Source organism: Stenella coeruleoalba, assembly GCF_951394435.1.
Source record: "Stenella coeruleoalba genome assembly, chromosome: 4".
NCBI classification, from domain to species: domain Eukaryota; kingdom Metazoa; phylum Chordata; class Mammalia; order Artiodactyla; family Delphinidae; genus Stenella; species Stenella coeruleoalba.
Window position 1 is genome coordinate 68,793,292 of NC_137149.1, and position 20,807 is coordinate 68,814,098.

At 30.9% G+C, this 20,807-nt stretch overlaps 1 protein-coding gene across 2 annotated transcripts in view; it reads right to left on the minus strand.

Annotated features, from left to right (window-relative positions):
- The window catches only part of GABRG1 (gamma-aminobutyric acid type A receptor subunit gamma1), a gene marked incomplete at both ends in the record, with an annotated part of 63,125 nt that overhangs the window by 35,642 nt on the left and 6,676 nt on the right, over positions 1 to 20,807 (minus strand). For both annotated transcript variants that reach the window (XM_079920328.1, XM_079920329.1), the window contains one exon: positions 10,563 to 10,711. In XM_079920328.1, coding sequence (XP_079776454.1) covers positions 10,563 to 10,711 — 149 coding nt within the window. The remainder of the gene's footprint in view (positions 1 to 10,562; positions 10,712 to 20,807) is intronic.

The window sequence follows — 20,807 nt, forward strand, 5'->3', positions numbered from 1 at the left end:
TACGGTATTTGTTTTTCTCTTTCTGACTTACTTCACTCTGTATGACGGACTCTAGTTTCATCCACCTCACTACAAATAACTCAATTTTGTTTCTTTTTATGGCTGAGTAATGTTCTTGAGGACATTTTTATTTACAGGACATACTTTTCACATTTTACAGTAGAGAAAGATGTAGATATGAGTGATCTGTCCTGGTTTCTTGATATCAACATTTCCTTAGCTAACTATAAGGCAAATATATGTATGTTACAAAAATATTAACTCTGGCATTAGGGCTTGAGCCACACTATTTCATGATGCGCATACATCAAGTTCTTCTGAGATGGGACAAAAGATATATTACATCAGTAATTCCAGCGTAGAACATTGCTATTCACAGAAGATATTCAATAAATTACACAATGAACATATATTTGCAAACTATGAGCATTTTTTGAGTTGTTATGTGTATCATTTTATAACTTTGAGGTGCTATCATTTGATCCAATCCTTTAAACTTCATCCCCGAAACACGACGTAGAATAAACCTGAAAGTGAATTAAAATATTTCAGATTAATTTTGAAACTACAGCTAGTGCTTATATGCTTCAAAATATAAAAAGGAAAACAACAGAAATCTGTAATTGTTCCTTAATAATGACTTATTACTGCTTTCATTGATTCATGCTATGAACAATACTTTTGGGTGAAATCACTTAAAATACAGGATTCTTAGTAATTGAGTAAGTACTTTCTTGGCTTTATGATTTTCTCAGTAGAAGGTTTGTCCAATTGCAGGATTTTAGTGATATTTAAAAAGGAAAACACCATACTTCAATTCAAAAGTAGGAAAATGAAGCTAAAAGAAAATTGCTATTCCAAGCTTATTAAATGATGTTTAGAAAGTGGGCACACTATGTTTAATTCATCAATACACACAGAGATCAAAGATCTGTTTTTTGTGATAGTACAACAATGACTTAGAAAAGCATGTACTGCCACAGCAAATTACATTTTTGATAGATAGAGGGAAGACAGGTAAAGAGGACACTGAATTATTTTTGCAAGGCCTCTTTCTGTGCTGTGACTTCTAAGTACTTTGCTTTAAGTATCTCACCAGAATATAAGTAAACTCCTAGTGCAAGTGAGTATATAGAAATAGACATTCCAGGCAACTTAGTAATCCAGAAAATACAAAGAGGAAGGAAAAGAGAAAGAAAGAAAAAAACAGTGAGCTCAACATCGAGTTTCCACGTAGTTAAGGCAAAACTGAAGAGAGCTCACTCTGGGTGGGTAATTGGTTATCAATCAGAAGATATAAACTAAAATGAATTTTTAAAATATTTTCTTCATACTTATTTTTAACCATGCTGTATTCCAATAGTCAAGATATCTTTAGCATAATATGTAGCTTTTTGGTCACCTTGGATATTAAAATTAATTGAAGTCAGTCAAAAACTCTAATCCTGGAAAATAAGATTAATGGTCTTTTCTTACTGCCCCTAAATGGTATTAAAAAAGAAATAGTCCCACTGATCTGGATATTGCAGTTATACAGATTTTGAAAGAACTATGACTAATATGTCTTATTGCCCTAGAACAGACAGCAGGGGTTCTCAACACAAAGATGTCATATTTGGGTCCAGATGCTTCTTCCCAGCCCTTACTAACAAGGAATGTCAACTAACATTTGCCATCTCCTTCCCTAGGTCACATATGGACAAACAGACACTTGGATACACATGGAAGAAAAGGTAGATATGGATAAATAGATACTTGAGACTGTGCTGTCTAATACCTTAGCTAGTAGATACTAACACAGATGGCTAGAAAAGATACTAACATAAATTTTGGACAGAAAAGAATGCCTACAAAGATCACTTTAATAATTATTCATATTTGTTTGTTTTCAAATTTTTTATTGAAGTATATTTGATTTATACTATTGTGTTAGTTTCAGGTGTTCAGCATAATGATTCAGTTATTTTTTTCTGATTATATTCTATTACAGATTATTACAAGATATTGATTACAATTTTCTGTGCTATATAGTAAATCCTTGTTGCTTATCTATTTTATACATTTTATGTATAGTACTTTGTATCTGTTAATCCCATACTCCTAATTTGTCCCTCCTCCCCTCTCTCTCCCCTTTGATAACCATAAGTTTGTTTTCTATGCCTGTGAGTCTTTTTCTGTTTTGTATATAGAGTCTTTGTATTATTTTTTAGATTCCACATATAAGTGATATCACATAGTATTTGTCTTTCTCTGTCTTACATACTTCACTAAGTATAATATTCTCTAGGTCCATCCATGTTGCTGCAAATGGCAATATTTTGTTCCTTTTTATGGCTGAGTAATATTCCTTTATATATATATTTATATATATATACATATATGTATATATATATATATATATATATATCTTATCTTCTTTAACTGATCTGTTGATGGGCACTTGGGTTGTATCTATGTCTTGGCTATTATAAATAGTGCTGCTGTGAACACTGGGGCACATGTATCTTTTTGAATTAGGTTTTTTTTTTTCTGGGTATGTACCAGGGAGTGGGATTGCTGGATCATATGGTAGCTCTATTTTTATTTTTTTAAGGAACCTCCATACTGTTCTCCATAGTGGAGGCACCAATTTGCATTCCCAACAACAGTGTACAAGAGATCCCTTTTCTCCACACCTTCTCCAGCATTTATTATTTGTAGACTTTTTGATGATAACCATTCTGACAAGTGTGAGGTGATACCTCTTTGTGGTTTTGATTTGCATTTCTCTAATAATTAGTGATATGAGCATCTTTTCATCTGCCTCTTGGCCATCTGTATGTCTTCTTTGGAAAAATGTCTATATAGGTCTTCTGCCCATTTTTTGATTGGGTTGTTTATTTTTTCAATCTTGAGTTGTATGTGCTGTTTGTATATTTTGGATATTAACTCCTTGTTGGTCGCATCGTTTGCAAATACCTTCTCCCATCCCATAAGCTGTCTTTTCATTTTGTTGATGATTTCCTTTGCTGTGCAAAAGCTTTTGAGTTTAATTACGTTCCATTTGTTTATTTTTGCTTTTATTTATTTTTCCTCGGGACACTGATCTAAGAAAATATTGCTACAATTTATGTCAGAGAATGTTTTGCCTATGTTCTTTTCTAAGAGTTTTATGTTGTCATGTCTTATATTTAGGTCTTTAAGCCATTTTGAGTTTATTTTTGTATATGGTATGAGGGAGTGTTCAAATTTCATTGACTTACATGTAGCTGTCCAGCTTTCCCAACATCACTTTTTGGAGAGACTTAAGTCATTTATTATGTATACTCTGAGATGAACAGATAAAATGCTACTCTGCACAGTACATATTACTACTTAAATTTAAATAGAAATTAATTAAATTTAATTGAAATTTAGCCATACTAGCCACATTTCAAGTACTCAATAGTCAATAACCAATTTCAAGTATTCAGTACTCACAAATGTATGACTGTTATTAATATACATAATATATATTAAGTATATGTAAATTTAATTATTTGGAATTTCTTCTTAGGAGAATGAAAGACTGCTCTCTTATTCTGTAGTTTAATGTCTCTTTAGACAGCAGACTGATCAACCTGCTTCCACTCCTACACCTGATCAGGGGAAAAGAAAGTTGGAGAGGAGATTTAAAGAAAGAGAAGCAATGGAGTATCTGCACACCCACTCTTTAGAATGTCTAGGATATTTTATTTTCTTGTGGGTACAATTCACATCAAAGGAATATAACTGGACCAGAGGCATCTTACCAGTTTTTTGGCCACAGCAGCACATATCTCCAGACTAGATTGTTGATGAAAGGAACTAAGGCAGGTGGAAGATATAGAGAAGCCTCTAGATTCCCCAGGTCAAGGAATTGAACAGTATAAAACGCCTATGAACAACAACATAAAGCACTTCTATTCTATTCCTACCCTCCTACCCTCACTAGTTATATGTTTGCCTCTCCAAGTGTACCAGGGGCCATTTGGTGTTAACCCAAAAAGAAATGAAAACTAAGAAGACAAAAGTTTCAAACTGCACCCAGTTAACCCCTCATATCTCCTGCATGTTCCCATCACTAGAAACTTAGAACAATTAAACAGATGGAATAAAAAAGCAGATCCTCCCCTTCTCACCCCAAGTCCCTGTCTAGTGGCACATGTCTATCATCTATCCTGGGAGAGGGATAGCTTTAAATCTATTGGGATAGTAATTTTTTAGATTAGATCAAACTTTAAATCACTGAAATTGTTTGAAAAGCTGTAGACTCTACCTGAAAAGTTGTTAAGAAATAAAAAAGAAAACTCAACATAAAGTAATTAAAGCTTTACTAGAATTACAAAGCCTTTTAATGTTAATTTGTTATTAATTTCATAAGTCCTCAGTAAAGTGATTAAATTTTTTTTCATAATTTATGAAGAAGAAAGATGTTAACACAAATTTTGGACAGAAAGGAATGCCTACAAATCATGTGAACAATTAACTAATTCATTGTGTATAATCTGAGATGCACAGATACAAATGCTGCTATGCATGGTATAATTATCAAGGTACTTAGGACATGTCTCATCTAATCTATTAAACGATGTGATGTCACAGATGTATATAGCATTTGAAAGTCCAAATCTCGATCTGAAATAATTTAGGTAAAATGCTAAATTCATGAAGTAGAACAACTGTCAAAATACTTACACATGAAATTAAAAGATTATACACTCTAGGTTCTATTCAAAAAAGTTCACTCAGTAAATATTAAGTGAACATAATTTATGTTTCAGACATTGTTTTAGCAATGAGGGATAGGATGCTTTCTACCTTCAGGGAGTTGACATTAATTGAAAGAAAAGAGAGTGTCAAATAATAATAGTGAAATATGATGAGTAAAATGGAAGTACAGATTTCTGTTTCTTGTGATAAGTAATTGGCATCAATTTAACCATCTCAATAAAAACAACAACTTTTTAATGTTTAAAGCCATGAGAGTCATTATGAAGATATAACACAAAATATTTATACACCAAATAGCAATGCATTTACCTTTATGAGGCAAAATCTACAGGAGAAAAAGGGAAATACAGATAGTAACACACCAAAAATTGAAGAGGGAAAATAAATAATTAAATTTCCAACTCAAAAGAAAAAGCAAAACAAAATAAAATATAATGAAGGTTGTAATAAAGACAAAGTAGAAATTACAAGGTAGTTAATAGAAAAACAGTAGAGCTCATTCATTAATAATGGAAATTCTGAAAAAATCCACTTCTCTTAATTTTCTTGATCAGAAAAAAGGGGGTAATAATACAAAATATAAAATAGGAAATAACAAATGGGAACTAAACATTGAAACAGAAAAAGGGTTTTTTTTAATCCTAAGAAATTACTTTGAAGACTTCTTTGCAAATAAACTTGAAAACCTAAATAAAAAAGATAGTTTTCCTAGGCAAATACAGATTATCAAAAATGAGTAGAAAGCACAAACAGACCAAATTTCATAGGAAAACAAAGTGATCAAAGTGATTAACTATTTCCAAAAAGCACAAGACCTGGATGAATTTATAATGGAATTCTATCAAACTTCCAAAAGTCAGATGATGCTAACACCCAGATAAAGTGCTAGACCTTTGAGAATGAAGGAAAATACCTTTTCATGAAACAAATGTAAAAGGATGGCTAAAACAAATGAAGACAGTACTCAAAAATAAAAGATGAATATCACTTATAAATACCAATACAAAATACTAAATAATATATTACCAAGCAGAATCCAATACCTCATTAAGTTTATAATATATCATGACCAAGAAAGCTTTAGTCCAGAATGCAAATTGTTTCAATTAATACTATACACCATACTAATAGATTTAAAGAGGATAAAACTCAAAATTATTTCCGGAAATGTTGAAAAAGTCTTTGAAAAATTTCAGTACCAATTCCTGATTTTAAAACTAAATCAAGCAAATCAAGGGATAAGTTCTTAATGTGAATATTCATATGAAGAAACACTAGAGTCATTTCCATAAGAACTAAAACGAGGCAAAATTACCCATTATCTCCACTACTATTCATTATTATATTAGACATGTTAGACAATGAAACAACATAATGCTTTTAGACAAGATAATTCGATTAGTTGCATATGAGTTGGTAAATAAAATAAATACTTTTTTGTATATGGTATGATAGCATATTTTGAAAACAAATGATGCTTAAACTAACAAAAAAAATCTGTAAGGCAGCAGGAAGGTAGTAAGATATAAAATGAACATTCATAAATTAATGACATTGATATGCAAAACCAGAAATCAGGTAGAGGACATTAGAGTTGAGGAAATATTTACAGGAGAAAAAAATTAAATACTTAGGATTCAATTTAAGAAATATGAAAAATCTATGAGTAAATCTTAAAACATTCCAGAGAGATACAAAATTAACATGAAGATTTAGAAAGACAGCCCATGTTCCCATATTAGATGATTCAATGTTATAAAGATGTTAGTTTTCCCAAAGTTAATTTACAAATTTAATGCAATCCCAATAAAAATACCAACAGCTCTTTTTTAAATGTATCTAAACTTATTGATAATAAAGCTCCTATTTTTTTTAAATGACACGCAATAGCCAGGAAAACTGAAAAGGAAAAACAAAACAAAATGAAAATATGAGGTGGGGCCAGCTTTATAAGATATTAATACTAAATGTTTTAGTCTCAAAATACTGTTGAATCTCTACTGTTAATATAGTGTGGTGGCACATAAATAGAAAAACAAATGAAAGAATGGAATAGAAAGGACAGAAATCACAAAAGTACATAAGGAAATGTAATATATGATAAAGTTGACATCTCAAATAATGGAAGCAAAGATTGACTTTTTAATAAATCATGCTGAGTCAACAGAAAAGCCATTTGAAAAAGATAAAAATTAGATTCATACTTTACACCATACACAGAAATAAAATTCAAATGCATCAGGGAATTAAGTAAAAGAAATAAAATCATACAAATGCTAAAAGTAAACATAGATGAATTCCATTCAAAGTGGAATATAACCAGTAACGTGGAAATGAAACTGTCATAAAATGGTTAACATAACCACATTGAATGGGGATAAGGAAGAAAAGAACTAACCTAAGTTACTTTTGGGAACAGTATTTTGATTACATACTGCAAAGATAAAGGCAAAAAAATTGTATATGAATATTTTTAATATTTTTAATAATTCTAGTTAATTTTTATAGACATGTTAAAATTATAGAATTACTTTATGTATTTACTGGAATTGAACAAATAATAAAATATACTATGGGTAAATGAGAGCCAGGTGTCTCCCTGATGGAAAAAGAAATTACAGATAAGGAAAAGGGAAAGGTTAGAATGAACCCTATTGTCTTTGGATTGGAAACAGGGCTGTCACTATTGACTTCTGGTTTATAATACATATACACAAGGATAGACATAGAAATATAGATGCCTATGAATGTGTGTGTAGAACATATATTTTCTCCTTCTGCCCAATGAGAAGGTCAAGAAGCAATGACACCCAATATTAAGAAATACACCTGGTGCTCACATCTTGGTTTCTAAATACCATTCTACAAAAAGAGGAACCAGGGTTCTTGGAGAAATGATGAATTCCATTGCTGGATCAAGGGAAGCCTGGAAAATTTTATGTGCTAGAAAGTAAGGATATGCTCAGAAAATGATAGAAACATAAAAGAACAGAGAAATAAAATTATAGGACATACCAGTTGTCAAATTTTCATTTTGAGCAATAAAATAAACGATGGTAAAGGATAATAAACTATAAGATAAGACATATATCTAGAGGTCTACACTGAGTAAATAAATAAGTGAATAGATAAACAATTGGACAAGTCACAGATCCTAGTTACTGCAGAATTACAATTAATTTGTGTAGAAGGAATGATGATAATATTGACTTACCACTTGACAAACATCACAGTAATGCTCCTGCAGGTAAGAATCATTGATAGAGACCAGAGGAATGGACAAAAGTGTGCTGAGAATATCTGCATAGTTCTCCCCAGCGCAGTATCTCCTCACAACATATTTATTAATCAAAAAGAAAGATAATAACTTCACGGTGAAGAAACGTGGAAGAAACCACACTTAATGAAAGTGTGGTTTACATCACCAGTAATAAGATATATAAACATCACATGCCTCCTAACACAATACACTGAAAGCACAAAATATCACTTTTGTGGTGTTCTTGGCAAAAATGCATAAACACAGCCCAATAATGAAAATATCAGACAAATTTAGGGGTGTTCCATTGGCCAGTATACTTTAAAATTATCATGTTCATGAAACAAACAGAAAAACTGAGAAACTATACCAGGTTGGAGGAGAGTATGGAGGCATGAGAACAAAATGCAATGTGTGATCTTGGTTGGGATTCTGAACAGAAAAAAAGGACATCAGTGAGGTATCTGCCACAATTTGAATAAGGTCTGTAGATTAGTTAATAGTATTGTATCAATATTAATTTAATAATTTAGATAATGGTTCTATGATTATATAAATATTAACATTATGGCTGAAAGACTTCTGGGAATTTCATGGATAGATAATATTTTATTAAGCCTAAATTTTATTTTGAAAAAATAATTAAAATAATCTAGGAAAACAGAAAATTAAATCATGGAAAATAGATTAATAATAAACAAAATAGTGTAAAATAATAAAATTTAAGAAAATTTTCAACAAAGAAATTTGACAAAGCTAAAATTCGATTTTATGACAAACTAATAAAAACTTTAAAGCCCTTCAAGATTTATTCATAAATGAAAGAATAGATTACTAATATCAGGAATGGTGAAGGAGAAAAGCCCTCAGATCCTAAAAACATTAAAAATATCGTAAAAGATGTTATGAAACAATCTAACTCAAGTAAATTTTAAAATTTAAACTCCTTGAAAACTAACCAAAACTAATAAAGTAATTGAACTGCTAAAATTTTTTCCCAAAATACAAACTCTAGGCCAACATGACTTCACCAAGTAATTCTTCCAAATATTGAAGGGAGAAATAGAATTCATTTTAGGTAACTCTTTCAGAGATGAAAAGAGAGGGAAATATAACTCATTTGTAGATGCTAGCATAATATTGACTCCAAAACTGAAAAAGACATTACAGAAAATAAAATAACTGGCTAATGCCCTTTATGAACATAGATATAAAATTCCAAAACTAAATATTATCAAACTGAATCTAGTGATATTTTAAAAATATTACCATGTCACAACTAAGTAACATTTATTACAGACATGCAAATTTTGTTTAAGTTTTAAAAATCAGCCAAAGTTAGTTACAGAAAAAAAAATTAGTAGAATAAAGGGCAAAATATGATCAATATGATTGTTTCAGTAGGTGCACAGAAGTCATTTGAACCAGTAGGGAGGTAAAAAGAACCCTAGCAAAATAAGAAGATAAAGGAACTACAAGGAGCATCTTAAAAAAAAAGAAGCTTACATCAAACATCATAATTAATAGTGAAATATAGACTGGTTTCCCTGATATCAGGAACAAACCAGGACTATTCAACACTGATTCTAGTCTTAGTGCAATAGGTCATGAAAAAAGTATAATTTTGAAAATTAATTAGAATGCTCATTATTTGCAAAATAAACACTATTGGCAAAGTAGTCATTATTGGTAATAGTCATTACTCTCTGTGTTTATAGAAAATCTATATTAATATAACAATACATAAAGTTGATCAATTTAGCAAGGCTGCTGAGGACAGAGTAGATTAGCAAATATCTATTATATTTCTATACACTGCTAATAAAAACTTAGAAAGTAAAATTTTTTTTAATCTATTTATACTTACATTAAAACTTCAAATTAGAAAATTAAATCTAGTAAAATATATTCAGCACTTCTTTACAGAAGACATTAATAAAAAATTGAACATATGTGGAAGAATATATGATGATCATGAATTTGGTACAGTAAAAATTCAGTATGGTAAACATTTCAATTTCTCTATATTGATTATAGATTTAATGCAATCCCAATAAAAATCTCGCTGCCTTATATTTTGTTTGTTTGTTTTAAAGTGTTGCAGTGGGAAACTTAGAGGTTATTTATTTTGTAAAGTGTATACATAAATGCTCAGAACTGAGAATAACAATTTTGACAAAGAAGAACAATGTTGGATTGTCTACACTAATTATACTCTCAAGGCTTATAATTCTACATTAACTAAAACAGTGCAGCATTGCAAAAAATTGGAACTCCTACATACCTTTCAAATATTCCCTTTTATGAAATATCTCTTAGTTTTTCAGGCAGTTTTATCAAAAATTGCTCTGTTGTAGCAATTGTAAAATAATTACATTGAAAATGTTTAGATGTCTTTCTTCCCACGTCAAACTGTGAAGCTTTCAAAGCAGTACCATTCCAAATAATAATTGCCAAACCCGCAGTCTCTAACACACATCGGACACTCAAGGAATATGAAATATGATAAAATAACATCAGCAAATGTGGCTTTCACAGTCAGCAAAATCCAAGAATGATTACTCGAACTTACCTCCTATATCTGGGCGAAGTTTATTGTCATAGCCTTGAAGCAAGGAGTTGAGAATTTGTGTTATATCTCCTTCATGAATCTTTGGTGCCAAGACCCAAGTTTTGTTCACTGTTAAATCCTCATCATCTTCATCATCTGCTTTATCAACACTAAAGAATTCAAAAACAAAAATTGTATAATAGAAAGTTCAACCAAGTAGTGTATTTTTAAAAATAGTTTAAGATTATTCTAATTGTGTAAGCGAATAATAAGGGGAAAAAAAGCATTCGAAATATTTTACATTCAGTAAGACTAAGGCCTACATCATATCAACTCCTGTTTTAATAATACTCAAAAATGAAGAATCCAGTGCAAGAAAATATCGTATAATATTAATGTAATAAAGTTTTGCCACTCCCACAACTGTCATTTAAGGCCATAGAGATTATGCACTGATAATGTGAGGAGTGGCCCTAGATTTGTGCGGTACACAATCTGCACAACCATACGTAAGTGACTCTATACCACCACACCCTAAAATAAAAATTAAAAGGTAAATAAGTGCAGGAAAAGTTGTAATCATTAGTCTGGTAAAATGTATTTTAAAATGCACGTGTAGAAAAGAAGACTTAAGGAAAGATGAGTGAAGAAGGATTCAAAGAAAAAAGGAAAAAGTATTGAACACACCTATGCTTCTTCCTTTTAAGTCAGAAGAACTGAGACCCCAGACATCTATTCCAAGAACTCTGTCAAAGATTGTCTTACCAAATCATGAGTGGTTGACTCACTCTCCATATATATACATATATATATAATCACGTATACATATATATACATATTATATATATACACATATGTATATATATACATGTCTATATATATACACATATATATATAATCATGCTTTCCATATATATGTGTGTATATATATATGGAAAGCATGATTATCACATTTTAGGACTAGAAGATAGACTTTAGGGATCCAATAACCCACTGCCTTTATTTTGTGAATGAGGAAACAAGTCAGTAGGGAATCAACCAAAGCACAAACTCATTTATTTTCAAAACTGAGACTCAAACCCTGGTCCTATAGCTAATGCTTCCTGCTATGCCTGTGTGTTTAACAAGCATAAAGTTTCAGCTTACTTATGAATTGTGGTAGAAACGTATAGTAACATAGATATTCATCTATAATTCACCAAAAGTAACAAACTACTTTGTTTATTACCCGTAAGTAACCCCACCTTCATTTGAGTGAGATCAACCTAGACTTACACCCAACTTTAGTAAATATTAGTCCTCCACTGAAAAAGTATATATAAACTTTTATACTGGTAAAATCAGGTAAATCTATATTATTTATTTACATATATTTGAGAGATGAGCTTCCCTCCCACAGTAGATATTCAAGTTTATCTTAACAGCCTTGGTTGATATTTCTACACTATTCATTCAAATCTCTTTTGCTGTGAACCTAAACATCTTAGCTAATGCAGCCTTTACCCCCTTTATCCTTTTAAATTATTTTTCAGTTTTATTGAGATATAATTGACATATAACATTGTATATGTTTAAGGTGTACAACATAATGATTTGATCTATGTATATATAGTAAAATGATTACCACAGTAAGTTTAGTTAACATCCACTCTCTTTATCCTTTTAAAGAGTATAAATTAACATTGTAAATTAAAACTTAACCTGTAAGTATTTGTACCTCATTTTATCTTTACAATAATTGTATTGATAGTTATTAACGGAGAGTTAACGGATAATGGAGTACATTATTCTTCCCAATATTTTTCCTCTTCTTCATGTCAGAGAATTATTCTTTTCATTCCACTGACTTCTAACTTGGTCATGTGACCTGAAATACTCCTTTCTGCAATGCATCCCTGTCCCATTAAACTCAGGTTTGGCCCTGCAATTTGCTTTGGTTAATGGAATACATGTAACATACATCACTACCAAGCAGATTTATTGTCAGTGCATGGTTCACCATATCTCTGTCCTTCTGCCAGAAGACCAGCCATACTCAGGCAGAGGCTACTACTCCATGACTTCACTTTCAGGATGAAGGCAACATGAACATAGCCACAGTTGACCTACAATGGACATGTAGCCTGAGCGAGAAATAAACATTTAGTATTGTAAGCCACTGAGATTTTAGCTTATTACCACAGTATACAAATTTTATCCCTATGTGAACTCCTGGAGTACATTTATTTAACAGATTTTTAATGAAGTGCTCATTTATATTAATTGTTTTGCTGTATTTAACTTCAAAAATATATACTACTGAAATACAGTTGTATGACTTCCTTTAAATAATTTCTTATTTTCTCTCAATAAAATATATACATATGTACATACATACATTCATTTATAAACTAAAGCTTTAAAAGTACTGAAATATTAAGAATCCTGCTCATGTGTCTTCCAGGAAAATTTTATCTAATTAGAACTTCTGAGATATTGTCAACAACCAAAATTTAGGGCATCCATCTAGCTTTAAATCCCAGTTTTATAAAATAAAACATCTGATGGATAGATGCAGACCACTGCACGTATAAGAACTTGATTTTTCTTTGAAATATAACTGTAGTCAAATGGAAGTTCCCAGAAAAAATATGTTTTTCCTGTGTTTTAGGGTAGTAACATCTTGGTAATCCAGGAAGCACATGCTTATACTGACTTATATCCCCCTTTTCCCAGCTATCTCAGAGGTAATATAAAAATTGACGTCAATGACATCATAAACTAACTTTCCTCATTTTTGTCAAAGCAGAAAAGAAATTTCATTATAGTTAATTTTCTTCATTTTTCCTCCACACTTTCTGAATTACCTTCAGAATATTCATTAACTACCTTAATTTCACACTGGTATTATTTTGGTGACTAAAAATCACTTATAATTTTAAAGATAGTTCATATAGCATATCTGATGTTTCACTATCATTCATAGACTGGAAGTTTTGTAACATTTACCTATGTTGAATGAACATTCATTTGGAGGAAACAAGTATTATCTTTGTAGATAATATTATGGGAATTTGTAGACATTTGCAAGCACTTCTCTTAAATAATTTGAATGAGTATAATTTTATCATTATTGGAAATAAATATACTCCTTAGTATATAATTTTACTAAATGTTTATTTTGATGATTGATGTTTTTATTGTTCTTATTAGCTGTTGAGTAAGTTCCTACCATGTTTCATGAACTGAGTGCTAGGTTTCTTCCATATTAAGGTATGTCATTTAATCCAGAGTAATCCCGTGAAATAAACATTACTATTCCTGTTTTACAAATTAGAAAAAAATAGATTTATAGAATTCGCTGGACCCACACTATTAAATAATAGAGCCAGGATTTGAAACAAGATTGATTTAGCTTGAAGACTCCTTTTCTCTTTGAAGTTTCCATGGTATCTTACTTTATCTTTGTTTAACAATCCAGGGTAGTTAGATTTTGAGTTTTCTAATTTATAAGAACACAACAATATTTATGGTAAGTAGTTAGCAAGTGCATTTGGGTTGTGCATGGGTAGAATGCTTAGTCTCTGCCTTTGAGTTCTGAGAAGTTAGAATAATAATTTCAAGGAATCACACACACACTCTCTCTGATGAAAAAGACTTTCTAAAGTGTGTGCTCAGTCTTCAGTCCAATGCTTTAATTCATTTATAGAGGAAATACCATGTATTACAAAATATGCTAATTGCTGAAAACAAAAAGATAAGTAAAATTTTATTCTTGATCTATATGATCTTATTTTCTAATGAAGGAGAAAACTATTCAGATGATACAAAAAACCATCATATACAAAGATGCTTATCACAGTGTTATCTATAGTAGCACAAATTTTAAACAAAAGAGCAGGTTTAAGTAAAGTATTATATGTCCATATGGTGTGATTGATGCATCCATTCAATTGGTGATTATGAAAAGTCTGTAAAAATATTAAATTATTTTCATAATTTAATGTTATATGCAAAGTAACATATAATAATTTGCCTTGATCAAAACCTAGGTATAAAATGGCTAAAGATTTAACTGGAAAGCAGTATAATGAATACACTAAGTATTCTATGCTAGTGGAGCTATGCAAAATTTAATTTTGTTCTGTATATTAATAGTATACTACAATTTTTCTGCATAATTTTGTAATATAACTATATGAAAAGCAGTTGATGTGACATTAATGCCTACCTAAGAATGAACTGCTTCTTCCTATACACCAGATAGTGCCCAGAAATAAATTTCTAATCATAAAAAATAAGTAATTAAGTAGAGGTTTTTATAGAGACAAGTAGAGCTTTACACTCTGCCAAGAAAATGAAATTGGCAGCCTTAAAAAGTTGCCACTCGATTCTCCTGGGGTAGGAACATGGTTGACTGACAGCCCAGGCGCCAGCCCTCTGGACGAGCACTGCATCTGTACCACATCCAAGCTTCCCTGGGCTGCTTTCAGGCAATAAATGAACATTGTGGCAATGGTAGTACAGACCCGTTCCTGCAAGACTAGGGCCTCCTCTAAAGGGCAACTTGTGTTGGATGAATCCTGCTGGCCTGGCCAAAGCCTGTTTAGTAGGGCTCTCTAGTCTGAGACTCTTTTAACCCAAACATCCTCTTTGCCTTATACTTGCACAGGGATCAGACCTCCGTTATTATCTGAAGGCTCTCTCTGCTTACTTCCACTTCCTCTCGTTTACCCTGCACGGGCATTTCTCTCAAAAATCTCTTACATGTGCAATCCCAACTTGGCATCTGTTTCTCTGAGGCTTTTGCTTCTCATATTCTTTAATTGACACTTGTAACTTGTTACTAAAGAAAATTTCTGAGTCACCTGTATCAGTGTTGTTTTTTTTGGTCTTACTAACTTAGTTTAATACTTTGACAAATCCATCTGATTACATAGTAAATTATTGTATGTAAAAGAGTACTTTAATGATTGTATTACTCTTCTGAATATGACAAGCAAAAGTTTTAAACTAATGATAACTGAGAGATAGGTTAAGTGAAGACAAGGCATGCTAAGCCATATAATCATGAGGAGAATTCATCTTTACAGCTAGAAAATATATATATATATGTCTATAACAAGTCAATCAATCAATATAAACTATTTTTTATACATAGGGTAAATATTCATCAAGATTTTCCCAGGACAATCTTGATTTACACCTGTTGTCCTAGAATAATTACAATATTAATAGTAACCTCTTTCACTCACAAAATGGCCTAATTTGGATGATAAATTGTAAAGTCACCCTGGATATAGTTCATATAAAGTTTACTGCAATGCAAATGCCCTTGTTGTGACACCTAGGGAAGACTCTTCCATTACCTAGTAAGACAGTGCAGATGACAGCAAAGGAAACCATAAACAAGATGAAAAGACAACCCTCAGAATGGGAGAAAATATTTGCAAATGAAGCAACTGACAAAGGACTAATCTCCAAAATATACAAGCAGCCCATGCAGCTCAATATCAAGAAAACAAACAACCCAATCCAAAAATGGGCAGAAGACCTAAATAGACATTTCTCCAAAGAAGATATACAGATTGCCAACAAACACATGAAAGGATGCTCAACATCATTAATCATTAGATAAATGCAAATCAAAACTACAGTGAGATATCATCTCATACCAGTCAGAATGGGCATCATCAAAAAATCTAGAAACAATAAATGATGGAGAGGGTGTGGAGAAAAGGGAACACTCTTGCACTGCTGATGGGAATGTGAATTGGTACAGCCACTATGGAGAACAGTATGAAGGTTCCTTAAAAAACTACAAATAGAAATACCATATGACCCAGCAATCCCACTACTGGGCATATACCCTGAGAAAACCATAATTCAAAGAGTCATGTACCACAATGTTCATTACAGCACTATTTACAATAGCCAGGACATGGAAGCAACCTAGGTGTCCATCAACAGATGAATGGATAAAGAAGATGTGGCATATATATATATATATATATAAAATGGAATATTACTCAGCCATAAAAAGGAATGAAATTGAGTTATTTGTAGTGAGGTGGATGGACCTAGAGTCTGTCATACACAGTGAAGTAAGTCAGAAAGAGAAAAACAAATACCGTATGCTAACACATGTATATGGAACCTAAAAAAAAAAATGGTTCTGAAGAAACTAGGGGCAAGATGGGAATAAAGATGCAAATGTAGAGAATGACTTGAGAACACTGGGAGGGGGAAGGGTAACCTGAGACAAAGTGAGAGAGTGGCATGGACATATATACACTACCAAATGTAAAATAGATAGCTAGTGGGAAGCAGCTATATAGCACAGGGAGATCAGCTCGGTGCTTTGTGACCACATAGAGGGGTGGGATAGGGAGCATGGAAGGGAGACGCAAGAGGGAGGCGATATGGGGATATATGTATATGTATAGCTGATTTACTTTGTTATACAGTAGAAACTAACACAACATTGTAAAGCAATTATACTCCAATAAAGATGTAAAAAAAATACGATACATATTGCTGAGGCTATGATTACAAAATTGAATTTCAAGCTGTTTAGGACAAGGCAATAAATAATATTAAATCATATAGCAAAACTTAAAAAAAAAGACTCATCTCTAAGATTGTAACAAACTCCCATAAATTATTTAGAAAAAGATGGATGATCCATCAGGAAAAAAAAAATGGGCAGAGATTTGATTAGGCATTTCACAAACAAAGATAACCAAATGGGAATGAGTACATGAACAGACACTCCACATCATTACTCATGAGGAAAATGTAAATTAAAAACATGAGATACCACTATACATAAACCACAATGGTTAAAATAAAAAACCTTGACAACACCAAGTGTTGATGAGGTTGTGGAACAACTGGAACTCTTGTACAGGACTGTGAGGGCAAACTGTTAAAACCACTTAGAAAACTCCTTGGTGTTATCTCCTAAAGATGGATGTGCACACACTCTATGACCCAATAATTATACTCCCAGGTACATACTCAACACAGATGCATAGTATGTTCACCAAAATGCTTGTTCCACAATATTCAGAGAAGCATTAGTGGATGTACCATCAATTCAGAAAAAAGATCCAAATATGCATCAGTAGTGGAATGGATAAATAAAATGGGTTATTTTTTTTAAAAAAGTGCAGATGAAGTTCCAAACAAGTCCTCACCTGTGATCTGTTGCTCATGACAAATTAGTGTTTGTTTATGAACATCAGATACATTTCTATAAGTCAAGTGACAAGTTCCAGGGAAGAAACATACCTCTTCTAATGTTTCTGAGTAGACTATATTTTAATGTCAAAGCCTATAGGAGCTAACTTTTAAAGAGTATGTATAGGCACTGAATTTAGATCTGAAAGTCAAAGAAAATAAAATTTAAAAACTTTAATTCTTATTTTCTTTTTGCCTTTATATTCTACCTGCTTAATTCTTTTGTACAAAGCTCTTTTTAGGGTAGTAATGCTGAATCATTTTTATTGCTCATAAAAGTTGGTAGGGAAGCGAAATAAGTAAAAGATGATAGATAATAGAGTTACAGATTTGAACTTTCAGAGTTTTAGAGAGGTGAAGTGATAGTCCACTCAATTCTGTGATTATCCTCTTAACACAAAAGAATTTAGGACCCATCACTTGAGGCACAGAGAGGAATGCTTTGAAAATTTGAGGAGGGGGAAGGGAAGCATGCCTAGAACATTAAATAAGTGTGTTCCAGTTTGTCCAGTGCTTAACTTTACCATAAAATTGATCACACTGCATCTTAATTAGCTATTTACTTTATTTATTTATGACCCTCTGTAAGCTCCTTGAAAGCCAGGGTTAAGGTTTTCAATGTGATACCATTGGCACTTAGCCTGACATATAGTAGGTATAAAATTAAAAAAAAATTCACTAAGTAAATGAATAAATGGACCGAATATTAGAAATCATCTTGCTGTTTACAAGTGAATTACAGTGAATAAAGAAAATAAACAACTGAAAACTGTAATTATTGGTCTTAATCAGAGAATTGATTGTAGTTAACCTAATATAAATTTTAAAACATAGTAGCAGTAGCTTTCTGATTCTAGTATTCATCCATCATAAACTTAAAAAAAAAACTGATTTCTTTCACAATGATAATACAATCTATAAAACAATTACAAAAAATATAGCAGGGAAGATCTGTCTTATGTGAAGAAACTAAAACACCAATTGAAGAATATAAGAATAGAACAAAATAAAGGCAAATAAATATTTTGGCTATAAAACAATATTATTAATACATAATTCTCAAATTAGTTTATAAATTTAATAAAGTTTTAATTGAAATCCACAGTTCCTATATAACAGATTAAAATCATTATACTGTAATTAAGTAGAAGAATCAATATAAGAATTACAAGAAATTATTGAAAAATAGATTGTTAGATGAAATTTGCCAGAATAAAAAGAAAACAAAATAAAGTTACTGTAATCAAAACCATATTGTGATAACACATAAAGAAATCAGTGAAAACAAAATCAAACCTTCAAATTCAGATCCCAAGTGTCTAGAAATTCAGTATACAATAAATGTGACTAGTCAGTTTAGAAATGAAAGGATGAATTATTCAGTAACTTGGATTGAAAGGTTTATCAAGCCATTTAGAAAAAATAAATTAGATTACTACTTAGACAATAAATTGCAGATATATTAGAGATCAAAATATAATAAAGTATAAAACTATTAAAGAAAATATTGAAAACGTTTTTTAACTTTTGAGATGAGGAGGTCTTTCTATGCAACATGTAACCAAACCAGGAAAGGAAAAAAAAAAATGACAAAAAAAAAAGGAAAAATAACTCATGGAGGACATAAGACAGTTTAGACAAAGACTGGAGACAAAGGATAGATTGAGACAAAGATATTTACAACATAACTGGTATACAGGAATTTCAGAGGGAAAAAAAGACTAATAAAAATAACAAACTGTGCTAACATTTACTGGTAGCAAGGGAGAATAACTTTAAAATGTGACAAATTTTAGCCATCACATTGGCAAAATATTAAAAGATTCATTACATTCAGTACCATTGATAATATAGATAAATGGCATTTTTATAACCATTAATAGAATAAATTGCTCTAATAGAATAAATTGAGTAATTTGGCAACATTGATGAAATATTGAAACTAAAAGCATGTACATATGTATATATATATATATATATATATATATATATATATACACACAGTAACAATATTCATAATAAACAACAAAAAAGAGAATCTGTAATGGAATAATTTAACAAATTATGATACTTCCTTAATATAGAATACCATATTATCATTAAAAAGGAGGTACAACTAAGTATGTGTACAAACCTACAAAAATATCTTTGATACTAGCTGTGTGACAAAAACAACTGTTAGATTTCATTTGTATAAAAAATGTACATACAAATGTGTATACACATATTTGTTTAAACTTATGGAAAAACCTGGAAGTATAGGCTCCAAATTGCTAAGTAATTTTGAGGAGTAGAATGGACTAAGTGTTATTCCATTATTATTCACATTATATGATCAAAACAATTATGACATTAGGGAAAAAATTTTTGTTTTTCCCATATATTTCAACAACATATATTTATATCACTTAGAGATTGCTTAAATTGTTTGTTTAAGGAAACAAGTAAAGAAAAATAAGGTCTAAACTATTTGTGGTAAAAAATTTAAAATATTTTATGTCCACAGAATAGAACAGAAATTGGATTATATATTAATGATTCTACAATTTGAGATGTGGAATATTAGTCTCAGAGAAAAAATAAAACATGACATCTTCATCCACTGTGATTTTTATGTAGTTTCCTTGGTAAGGTAGAATACATAGCATCTTTAAAATTACACTAATGTTAGGAAATTAAAGGCAATAGAGATTACTTTGGGCACAGAGAGCTTCACTGTTAGTTTCAAAAGGGGTATGGCCAATTCCTAAATCTAGTAGAACATAGTTTGATCTGGTTAGATAAGATACAGGAGTGTAGGGTTATATTAGTTAATGAGAAAAGCGACAGATTGATATCAGAATTGATTTTTAAAAATTAGTATAGTGACGTATTTTTAGAAAGAAAACAAAAACAGAAAAATATAAAATATAGCAGATTATTTTTTGTAACATCTTTGCTCATAGTTTAGTGATTGATCCTTAAGATAACAACTAGTACTAATAATAAAACAATATATTTTTCCAGTTTTGGGATTTTTTTATTTGCTTTGTTTGGTAGGCCAAT